This window comes from Sphaeramia orbicularis, chromosome 21 (genome assembly GCF_902148855.1).
Source record: "Sphaeramia orbicularis chromosome 21, fSphaOr1.1, whole genome shotgun sequence".
Taxonomy (NCBI): Eukaryota; Metazoa; Chordata; class Actinopteri; order Kurtiformes; family Apogonidae; genus Sphaeramia; species Sphaeramia orbicularis.
The window spans coordinates 25,848,784-25,861,349 of NC_043977.1; the positions used below are offsets into that span (position 1 = coordinate 25,848,784).

General features: G+C 32.9%; 1 protein-coding gene across 1 annotated transcript; it reads right to left on the reverse strand.

Moving 5' to 3' along the window:
- Nucleotides 1-64: 64 nt before the first annotated feature.
- LOC115411931 (uncharacterized) lies at nt 65-2,914 on the reverse strand. The gene is made up of 5 exons (XM_030124228.1): nt 2,791-2,914; nt 2,392-2,712; nt 2,200-2,287; nt 924-1,011; nt 65-817 (listed from the first exon to the last, which is right to left on the reverse strand). Exons 1-5 carry the CDS (start codon nt 2,894-2,896, stop codon nt 800-802), a joined length of 621 nt encoding a protein of 206 aa, XP_029980088.1. The 5' UTR covers nt 2,897-2,914; the 3' UTR covers nt 65-799.
- Between the last annotated feature and the right edge of the window lie 9,652 nt (nt 2,915-12,566).

Consider the following 12,566-nt stretch of genomic DNA (forward strand, 5'->3'; position numbering starts at 1 on the left):
TGATATAGACTAAATGTTGTCTAAAATAAATGTTTATTTGCAACATATTTGCACACAAAAAAAGAGTCTCTGTTTTGAATGTCTGGGTTTGCCAGAAATGTGTGAATTTAAAATGGGGTCACGAGCCAGAAAAGGTTGGAAACCACTGCTTTAATGCATACTTTGTTGTCGGCGTCCTTTTGTAATGCCTAGAGCCGGGTCATGACAGGAAGCTTTGCTGATAATGATCATATCACTTGTGTTCACCAGTAAATATGAATATTTCACCATACTCCAACTGCATGACATGGAATCACATATAAAAGAGAGCTTTCATCAGATGAGACACCATTTTAATATCATACCAAGTTTAATATTTTAATGGAGAAGAAATCATCAAGTCTATAGCTATAAGCATCTCTATATAAAATTCAGCTCCAAATTGTGAATTTCCGCAGTAAAAAATGTATATAGAACAATTATTGCGAATTACACAATCTGCACATTATTGGCATACCTCAGACAGAATTCAATGTACTTACACTAGCCAGTAGAATATAAATATCTGATGGGGTAGCATTCCCTTTTCTGTGGTCACATCATGTTGGCTACATGTGAATGTAAATAACCAGCCACAACAATGATACACAGTACAGTACAAAAGTGTTAGGCAGACTGTGGCTTTGTTGATTTGCAGGGTTGCAATGGGAGTGGGTCTTTATTTCTATCAAGAAATATGCAAGAAATATGTGCACAGTATTGAAACACACTCAACTAAACAACTTCTGCCGGTAAAGTCAGTATTTAGTGTGACCTCCATTTATTGAAGAACCACCACCTGTGGGGCAGAGAGTCAGAAAAGAGGGTTATTTGATTTCACCAAGAAAAAAAAACACTAAAGCAGAGAAAAACAAGAGTAAAGGGATGAAAAAGGTTCCACTGACCTCTACTTCTGTATAGATAGATCGTGGTTCAGGGCACAGCATCCTGTTTTGTACTGATTCCTGGTTTGATGACCTATGCTTAAGTTTTCTGCAAAGATAAACAGATACTTTGGGATACAGTTTTTTCAGATTCATTGTTATTATTCACTCTGCATTTGTTTAGTATCTTGTCTTGTTAAACACCAAAGTAATGGCATAAATACAGTCATTAAAGTAAATAATATTTATGCTATTGCTTCTTGAACACATTCATTTCTCCCCTTTGTTGATGAATATATACAGAAAATTCATCATTCATCTGATTTTCTTCATAACAAATGTCATAAATATTCAACATCTGGTCAAAAAATAATCTAGAGGAAGTGAATATTTTAAGAACATAATGTCAACAGAGTGAAATTATATATTATTGCTTCTTGAACACATTCATTTTATCCCATTGTTGATGTATATATGCAGAACATTCAGTCTAAATTCAGCTTCATATTATGGTTATTCATTTATTTATTTTTTTAATTTAGGCCTATATCTGTCTAGGCTCGTATATCTAAAGTCATGGAGTGTGTATCATTGATGATTACTTGCTTAACTTTTTGGCAAAAATACAAATATTTTATTTGACATTAACAAATTGAGTAGTTTGACATATTATGTATAATTTAGTAAGAACCAGGCCATATGCAGCTTTGGAAATAATTTTTGTATCACTGTCACAAAGTGGTAAAAAAGTCAACATTTATTGTAAAGTTCTCTCGAAAAGTCATCAGGGTTTTTAGTGTGTGTGTAAATGTGAAGCAAATATCAACAGGTAGTATCAGTTGTGCACTTTTTGTTCAACAGATTCAACCCATAAAGACCCACAACTATTTTTATCACAATTTCCAAATGTTTTTTTTTGTCTTTCCCAAGTGATTTATCACTGTTAATTATAATATTATCCTCTGAATTTTGCTTTTTTTTTTTTGTGTTGAAAATCAGGCATTTTTCTGTATTTATTTTAATGATTGTGTGGATGTTCATAAAAGCTCAGAGTAAATTCAGAGGCTATTAGAAAAATGAGGAAAAAATGTGGAAAACGTTACTTTTTCAATGAAATATATTATTAATGGAAAAAGAAAAAAAAAATCTAGGTGATTTAATTATTATTTCCCCAAACTGGTGCATTCATCATATCAGGTCCAATATTTAGTTCTATGTACCCAGTGAACGTTGCCTTTTATTTAAGTAACTGTATTTACTATATTTGCAAATCTTAAATCTCAAAGTTATTACTCACAGGCAGAGACAGATGAACAAAGAGAAGCCAAGAAGAAGCAATCCACTTAAAGGGGGTAATATGTACAAATGCCACGATCCACTGAGTTCTGCAGAACAGAAGATCATTATCAGTTCCACAAATGAGCAGTTTGAGCTTTATAATTCACCTTGACTGGTGTAGAAACAATGAGTTGATTGGTGCTTTACCTACCTTTACCTTTGGGATCCTCAGTCACAGTTAAATTCCATTTAAAAACCTCTGGACCTCTGGAGCCACTTAAAGTACAGCTGTAGAGTCCAGCATCTTCATCTTCAGCTTTAATTATGGTCAATGTTGAGTTTGAAAAGTTTGTGTCTATGTTAAATCTATGAAGAGTAAAATTTGAAGTAGTATCATTTCGTTCAGTGTCATGAGCATACATATATCTGCTGTTGTTCCAGTCCACTTGAAATAGTTTTCCAGTGGATTTGTTGCAGGAGAAAGTGATGGATTGTCCTCTGAACACTTGTACGTTACTGACGTCAGATGAATCTGGAAATCAAAATAAAAAGTGAAAAACTCAACCTGCAGTTAGAATAGCATCACAACAAAGACAAAACTGCATCGTACCTGCAAAGATGTTGAATGATAACAAATGAATGAGGAGCAGAAATGCCCGATTCATCCTGAACGTGAGAACCATCAAAAAGAAAGAGACTGACTGGAACTTCATCATTTAAACAGAGAAACAGAAGTGGTATGTGGCAAGTGTTTGCACCAAAGGCAAGTTATATGTCACGCCTAGTACGTGGCGTTAAGGCTGGCTTCTTCGTGCAGTCTACTTTGGTCTGTTTTTTCACACCATAATGTTATTCAAAATGCACATCAAAGTAAACGTTGTCACACCTTGTTTGGGTGATTCTCCAACTATCAAAGAATTTGTGTCCCAGACAGAAATAAGAAAAACTAAAACACATTTGTCTTTTTTAAACTTTTGCCACACTTACTTGACACCAAGATCAACTTATTATTTAATCATTGATCAATTATTGTTTTTAGTTTATGAAAAATGTTTTTTTTTTTTTAAGACTGTTTTTTGCTATATTTCCTTTGTTTCTGGGTCAGATTTTGGATTTCAGATTTTGATTTCAAATCATCATAATATTGATTTGAATTTTGATTTAATAGTAAGTTTATGGACAAATGACACATAAATTCTTTATTTTAATTAAATGCATGATGTGTTTGAAAGATATAAGTATTTTATGTATGTTTGATCAGAAGAACACGTGTCCCCAGGGATCACTGTGTTTTACATCTCACTCTATAAAATGTAACTATGGGTTTAAAAAAAAAAAATGTGTGTATACTTGCAGCTGCGTCAGTTGTCATGTAACAAGAGTGCCCAAGGCAGGGGAGCAGAGTTAGCTCCATGGAAAGAAATGAAACAAGAGAAAAATTAAGGTAAATTCTCATAAAACCAGGAGTAGGTTTATTGGTTGTCAGTTCAAACAGCTCATTTTTCCTTTGAATATACAAATACTGAGAAAAAAATCATTTTATATTGTGTATTTTCAGTTTATTTAATGCTATCTCTAAGACAGGGATTAGAATGCTTATACATCATGAGATTTTTTAGAAAATATTACACATTGTCATTTCCAAGGTGTAATTTCCAACAGTTTTTTATTGTAATGGAAAAGACATGCTGTGATGGAACTGACAATGCCTGTGTCATAAATGCATTTATTTGGCTCATATCACTTAAAATACAGTGCTAGATAGTTATATAGTTATACAAAACCCTTCATCAACTGATTCATAATTTTAGCTTGCAAAGCTACAAGAATAAAACTGATATTTAAATGTGATGCTGTCTGTTCTTTAGATGACATGCAAGACCACAGCAGAGATCAAAAACAGACAGAGAAAGGATTAAATCAGATCCACTTAAATACCAAGAGTTTCTCAGAAAAGACAGAAAAAGATGCCTAAAAAAAAGAAGAAGAAGCTATTGTAACATCTGAGACAGAACTGACACACAGAGAGAAAAGAAATGTTAGCAGACAACGGTGAACTTCCCAACAAAACACACACAGGAAGCTGAAAAGACTGGCTGAAGTTGAGACATTTATGGCTAGACCAACAACCACCACAGTCACCAGAAGGCAGAGGTGTTGACCCAGTATATACCGCGGTGGGAAACTCCAGCTCCACTGAGTTACATGAAACATCTCCCCTGCCAGCACCTACAAACTGTACATGGACAATATGCTGAATGATAACAAATGAATGAAGAGTAGAAATGCTCGATTCATCTTGAATGTTACAACCATCAAAAAGAAAAAAAGACTGACTGGAGCTTCACCATTTAAACAGAGAAAAGGAAGTGGTATGTGGTCCGTGTTTGCACCAAAGGAAGGTTATATCGCACGCCTAGTACTAAGTATTAAGTTAAGGCTGGTTTCTTCCTGCAGTCTACTTTGGTCTGATTTTTCACACTATAATGTTATTCAAAATGCACATCAAAGTAAATCAAATCAAATCAAATTTTATTTATATAGCGCCAAATCATAACAAAAGTTATCTCATGACACTTTACATATAGAGTTGGTGAAAACCAGACTCTAAGCCAATTTACAGAAACCCAACAGAATCCTCCAGTCACACCTTGTTTATGTTGCAAAAATCAGATCAGGTGGCAATGATGTTTATCAGTGTAGAATTCAAGCAACAGAGTAGTTATTTACTACTTAGTCTTTAAACAAATCAATTAATTTGTTATAAATGAGACAGGAACAAATATGAGGGACACATTAAAAGTTCTAACAAAATGTAATCTGTAGATAATCTACATCAGAGTGAAGCATCTTCAGCTTCTATACATCATGGACCAAGAGGCATGAACTGAAAATACTGACAACAGGATAAAAGTAGAAGCAGGAAGCTTTGCTGATAATGATCAAGTCACTTGTGTTCACCAGTAAATATAAATATTTCACCATACCCCAACTGCATGTCATGGAATCACATATAAAAGAGAGTTTTCATCAGATGAGACACTGTCTTAACGTCAGACCAGGTTTAATAATTTAATGAACAAGAAATCGTCAAGTCTAATGAGCAAAGAGCAGAAAAAGTAGATTTAATCAGTATCATGTGACTACTACACATTTGTTGCTGTTTCCAATAGTGACCATGCAGGTGTACTCTGAAGAAAACCAAAAGGTATTCAATGAAAACCCTCTTAGTAGCAACACATTTTTTATCCAAATAACCTTGTTGTGTTGCATAGTTCGGTCCACCTGCAGGTTCCACTAGTATTCATCTGTGACAAACATGGAAGCATGAGCTGCTGTGGTCTGTGGTCTGGTTCAGCAGTGCACATGTCCAAGTAGAACCTCCACCCACACAGTTATAAGCGCTGTGGCTCAATGAAAAACTCTCATTTCCTTTATTTGTTCTTGCATACGAAGAAAGGTCAGCGAATGTATGCACCTCAAAAGAAGAGAAACAGGAAACTCAGCCTCTCTAAGGTTATCACACACAACCAGCTATCATTACAGACTGTACTTTTAACATATATATGACACATTGAATCAACTGCATTTAACAGATGAACAGGTTTTTGTGTTTATAACAGGCTGTTGTGTCATTTGACAAAAAAAAAAAAAAAAAAAAAATAGTAACTAGAATATTTCATGCAGGTGTAAAATGTACAAAGAAAGCCCTTTAGAGTGGACACTTGAGGGCAGCAGAAACAAGCCACTTTGTCACAGTCGTGCCAACGCTGCCAAAGTTGATGTGACAGAGCAGTGAGACAACTGTTCATTGGTTTATTAAATGAAGCGGCCGTACTTGCAGCTTCTTGTACTCATATGATAAATATGAGCATTTCTGCTACGGCTGTCTATCATTAACCCTTTCATGCATGAATTATGAGAACCTTAGTCGAGATTTTTTTCCTGAGTGTTTTTATTCCTCTTTAGGCATGAAAAAAAATGCAGTTGATTTTTTTTAATAAACCTGTTTTGTTTTAGGATTTGTTTCTTTATTGCTGTAACTAAAAAAATTTTCAATAAAAAAAAAGTGCTGAATGAAAAAAAATCTATGATCCAAAAAATTGCATTTGAACACTTTTTTCCTTGATTGAAGTGAATTATTTTTTAATGTATTTTTTAAATGAAAATATATATTTTTTTGTTAAAGCAATAAAGAAACAAATCTACCTTCATAATTGTTTGTGGAGTTCCAAAAATGTCCACTCTGCTAGACACCATGTGTTTAATTTTTGAATATAAGAAAGTGATATACAAAATCTAAACATTTTTAATGCAGCTAATCTGATGTTTTTTCACATTTTATCATATTCCCAATTTTTATTAGCAATTGATTTACACTCAAACATGTTACTGCAGATCAGGTTTATCAAGAACAGCAAAGTTATTGTACTGGTATGGATGTCAGTGTATGGGATGGTGCATAAGCATCCACTGTGTTGGCTGATATGGAACTAAAACAACAAAACTCATGAAAATACAAGAGAACAGATGTAGAATAGCTGTCCACTGTAGTGACCACTATGCATGAAAGGATTAATCATATGTCACCGTGAACCAGCCATAAGCATCTCTATATAAAATTCAGCTCTAAATTGTGAATTGCCACAGTAAAAAAAAAAAAAAAAAGTGCATACAGAACAAATATTGTATATTACACAATCTGCACAGTACTGGCATACCTGACAGTGTTATATGCATTTAAACTAGCCAGTAAAATATAAATATCTTAGAGGTAGCTTTCCATTTTTGTAGGTCACATCATGTTGGCTACGTGTGAATGGAAATAACCAGCCACAAAAGTGATACACAGTACAGTACAAAAGTGCTGTGCAGTCTGTGGCTTTGTTGTTTTTGCAGGGTTGTAATGGGAGTGGGTCTTTATTTCTAGCACAGTACTGAAAGTACTGTCTGAATGCTGTCTTAAATAATCTCATGTCATATTACACACCTTCAGTTTCATAGAGGCTTTTGTGATCTTTCATCCTTTTCTCTGTCCAGGTGATCCCAAATAACTTTTTTACCTGAAATGCATTTTCTTTTTTAATTCTTTACATATGTGCTATATATTCCTGTGTGCGTGTGTGTGTGTGTGTGTGTGTGTGTGTGTGTGTGTGTGGTGTATATATAGAGGTGTTTGTATAGATTAATACGACTGGGAAATTCAAAGTCTGGTCATGCGTTTCAGAAAAAATATGAATATTGTAGAAGCTACAGTACATGGGATACTGTGTCCATATTTTCTGCATGTTTCTTAATACAAATAAAAGCCACGCCCATTACTGTCCTGCAAAAACAACAAAGCTAAAGGCTGCCCAAGACAGTGCTCTCCATATGAGATGATTATTAACATTAGTTTGTATAAATCCTAAGCATGTTTATTGTCAGATTGTAATATTTTTATGTATGTGTAATAGGGTTTTAAACAAATATATAAATGAAAGGCTATTGTTCTTACAGCTGCACACAAATGGTCATAAATGACTGTGACCACATGCTGTAATGCACATCTATGAAAACCTTGATCCTTTATCGCCATCTGCTGGAAATGTTTCACTTGTCATTAACATATGTATAGAATATGCGAAATAAAATACAAGAACTGATTTTCTAAAATGTATTTTATGAACATTGCGCTCTAACACACAGCTGAAATCCTGATGTACAGTTTCTGCTTCAATCAATTCATTCTCTGGTGTTTTTCTCCTACTCAAACAAAATGTGTATTAATTCAGTCTTATTTATTTATTTATTTATTTATTTATTTATTTATTTATTTATTTATTTATTCCTTCTGTTTTAGGTGATTATACAGAATAACGTTGCCTGGGGTGGAATTTTCCATTGTAAACATCATTAAGTATGAGCTCTGTGTCCTTGTATTTTGTTTGATTTTTATATGACCTGCAGCTTTTCACCTCACAAGATCAAACTGAACTGAGACTCTACATTTACTGTTTACCCTGCCTGTTATCAATATACAGATATAGATATAGATATATAGATATAGACATAGATATATAGACATAGATATCGAAATAGACATAGATATAGATATAGACATAGATATACAGACATAGAGATAGATATCGAAATAGACATAGATATAGATATAGATATAGACATAGATATAGATATAGATATAGACATAGATATACAGACATAGATATAGATATTGAAATAGACATAGATATAGATATAGACATAGATATACACATAGATATAGATATATAGATATAGATATAGATATAGATATAGATATAGACATAGATATAGACATAGATATAGATATAGATATAGATATAGATATAGACATAGATATAGATATAGATATAGATATAGATATAGACATAGATATACAGACATAGATATAGATATTGAAATAGACATAGATATAGATATAGACATAGATATACACATAGATATAGATATATAGATATAGATATAGATATAGATATAGATATAGATATAGACATAGATATAGACATAGATATAGATATAGATATAGATATAGATATAGACATAGATATAGATATAGATATAGATATAGATATAGATATAGATATAGATATAGATATAGATATAGACATAGATATAGATATAGATATAGACATAGATATACAGACATAGATATAGATATAGATATAGACATAGATATAGATATAGACATAGATATACAGACATAGAGATAGATATCGAAATAGATATAGATATAGATATAGATATAGATATAGACATAGATATACAGACATAGATATAGATATCGAAATAGACATAGATATAGATATAGATATAGATATAGATATAGACATAGATATACACATAGATATAGATATAGATATGGACATAGATATAGATATAGATATAGATACAGATATAGATATAGACATAGATATAGATATAGATATAGACATAGATATAGATATAGATATAGATATAGATATAGATATAGACATAGATATACAGACATAGATATAGATATCGAAATAGACATAGATATAAATATAGATATAGACATAGATATAGATATAGATATAGACATAGATATAGATATAGATATAGATATAGACATAGATATACACATAGATATAGATATAGATATAGACATAGATATACACATAGATATAGATATAGACATAGATATAGCTATAGATATAGATATAGATATAGACATAGATATAAATATAGACATAGATATAGATATAGATATAGATATAGATATAGATATAGATATAGATATAGATATAGACATAGATATACACATAGATATAGACATAGACATAGATATAGATATAGCTATAGATATAGATACAGATGTTACAGTCCGCACCGGTGTGACTGCCGGCTCCTCCCTCTCCACTTTATCCATTATCAGACCCACCTGCTGTGCACCGGACAGCTGCACCACATCATCATTTAGCCTATTTAAGGCTTGGTGCTGCAGTTGTGCAGCGCTGGTCCATTATCTTCATCACCTGCTCCATAACCCAGACATTTACTCACTCGGACTCTGACTACAACTCAGGTTTTGTTCATCCCATGTTTAAGTTTTGATTTGTGATTTGTGTTAATAAACCCGTTTTTTCCCTTCAGCGCCGTGCATTTGAGTCTACTCCTTCCCACCCTTGTGACAACAGATACAGATGCTGGCACACAAACAGAAAAAAATCATCCCTGGGGTGAACTTCAGTTTTCATCATCTCAAGAAAAGAAAAGAGAACAAAATAAAAACCACATCAAACAGGTCTTTATCATTTTATCATAAAAACCCACAATATAAATCTGAATTTTTGCAGACTTATTTCATGATAGAAGAAAGTGGTATGATATAATTACACCAAATGTAACTTAGATGTCACACCTATCATTTGACCAAAAAAATAAACTCAGAAGCAGAATTATTCTTGGTTGACAGCAATAAGATATGCAGATGATTCTACATTTTCTGTACGTAATGAAAATAGTTTTATTTGAAGTGTGTACAGGGTGGGGGAGCAAAATTTACAATGAACATGTAGTTGTTTTTTCTCAGCAGGCACTACGTCAATTGTTTTGAAACCAAACATATATTGATGTCAGAATCATACCTAACACTATTATCCATACCTTTTCAGAAACTTTTGCCCATATGAGTAATCAGGAAAGCAAACGTCAAAGAGTGTGTGATTTGCTGAATGCACTCGTCACACCAAAGGAGATTTCAAAAATAGTTGGAGTGTCCATAAAGACTGTTTATAATGTAAAGAAGAGAATGACTATGAGCAAAACTATTACAGCAAAGTCTGGAAGATACTATTAAAGAAGAATGGGAGAAGTTGTCACCCGAATATTTGAGGAACACTTGCACAAGTTTCAGGAAGCGTGTGAAGGCAGTTATTGAGAAAGAAGGAGGACACATAGAATAAAAACATTTTCTATTATGTCAATTTTCTTGTGGCAAATAAATTCTCATGACTTTCAATAAACTCATTGGTCATACACTGTCTTTCAATCCCTGCCTCAAAATATTGTAAATTTTGCTTCCCCACCCTGTATTTACTACTTTGAAAGCATTAATTGGTGGAAAAGGGACTTTCTTTAGTGTAGGAAGGGCATGTTATCAGTTGTTTTTTAGATATAATGATGAAACACTCGAAATTGACAGTGAATCATAATTTGCCTTCACATTAGCCAGTTATGGAAGATATATAAATGAATAATAACAAAATGTAGTTTGTAGATAATTTGCATCAGCGTGAAACATCTTCAGCTTTTATACATCAAATACCAAGAGGCATAAACTGAAAATACTGACAACAGGATACAATTAGACGCAGGAAGCTTTGCTGATAATGATCAAGTCACTTGTGTTCACCACTAAATATGAATATTTCATCATACTCCAACTGCATGTCATGGAATCACATATAAGGGAGAGCTTTCATCAGATGAGACACTGTCTTAATATCAGACCAGGTTTAATAATTTAATGGACAAGAAATCATTAAGGCTAACAAGCAAAGAGCAGGTTCTAGATCACTGCCGTCACTTTGTTCCTGTGCATTAGCTATGAAAACAAGTGAGAAACACTAAGCAAGTAGCAAAGACAAAGAGAAAAGGTAGATTTCATCAACATTATGTTTGAAGTTTATTTATTTATTAATTATTTTTCAAAGGGACAGTGCATATTAATGAACATAATGTGTGCCAATATGCAAGTTCATTTCTATCTTTAGTGTCTTACATGTGACTACTATGCTTTTGTTGCTGTTTCCACTGGTGACCATGCAGGTGTACTCTGAAGAAAATAAAATGAAAACTCTCTGTAGATTAGAAGCCACACATTTTTTAGCCAAATAACCTTGTTCTGTTTAATGGTCTGGTCCACCTGCAGGTCCCATTAGTATTCATCTGTGACAAACATGGAAATATTCAGAAAGGCTCAACAGATGACTTTCAGTTCTTTTATTTATACTTGCATACAAAGGAAGGTGAGCAAATGTAGTCACCTCAAAAGAACAGAAACAGGAAACTCAGCTTTTCGAAAGGTGTCAGACACAACCAGCTATAATTATGTTGTGTACTTTTAACACATACTACTCATTAAATCAGCTGCAACTGTGGTACTTTCTTTTTTTTTTTTTTTTATCTCTTTTGTAGCCACACAGCTAAAACACAACTGTAACCCTCACACAAAAGACATTTTTCCTTGATTTAATAACACACTAATATTGCACATACATGAAATACACAGTGTTTACATACTGATAACACAATGAGGATATGTAATTCTAAATTTCATAGATTTCATTTTGTTTGTTGAAAATATATTACTTTTAAGCATGCACAGAGAGTTAACCGCACATTCACAATTCAACAGTTTAGTCAATCTAATATTTAACATGAAGTTAATTAATTAATTATATATCTAATTATTGTTTCTGTTGCAGTTGGGGGTGGGGGGAGTGGAGTTGAATCCAGGTTGCAGCTGTTGTAAATGGACCAAACTATCAACAGGAAGAGAATTTTTTGGTTAGTAACCTGGCCCCCAAAGGGAAGGCAAGGGGTATTGTTTATGATTCAGTTTGTTTGTTTGTTAGTTAGTTGGTTTGTTTGTTTGTTAACACTCTAGCAGCAAAATTATTAATTAAATTCATACTAAATTTAGTTTATAGATTGCCAGTGACCCAACTACATTTTGGGAAAAGTACGTCAAAGTTTCAATTTTGTATGAATTTTTAAATATATTTTTTTCTCCCATTTACTTATAATGGACAAATTTTCACATGTCCGTAGCAGCAGAACTATTGGTTGAATTCATACCAAACTGATGTTATAGACTGCCAGTGACCCAGAATGGATCTCATT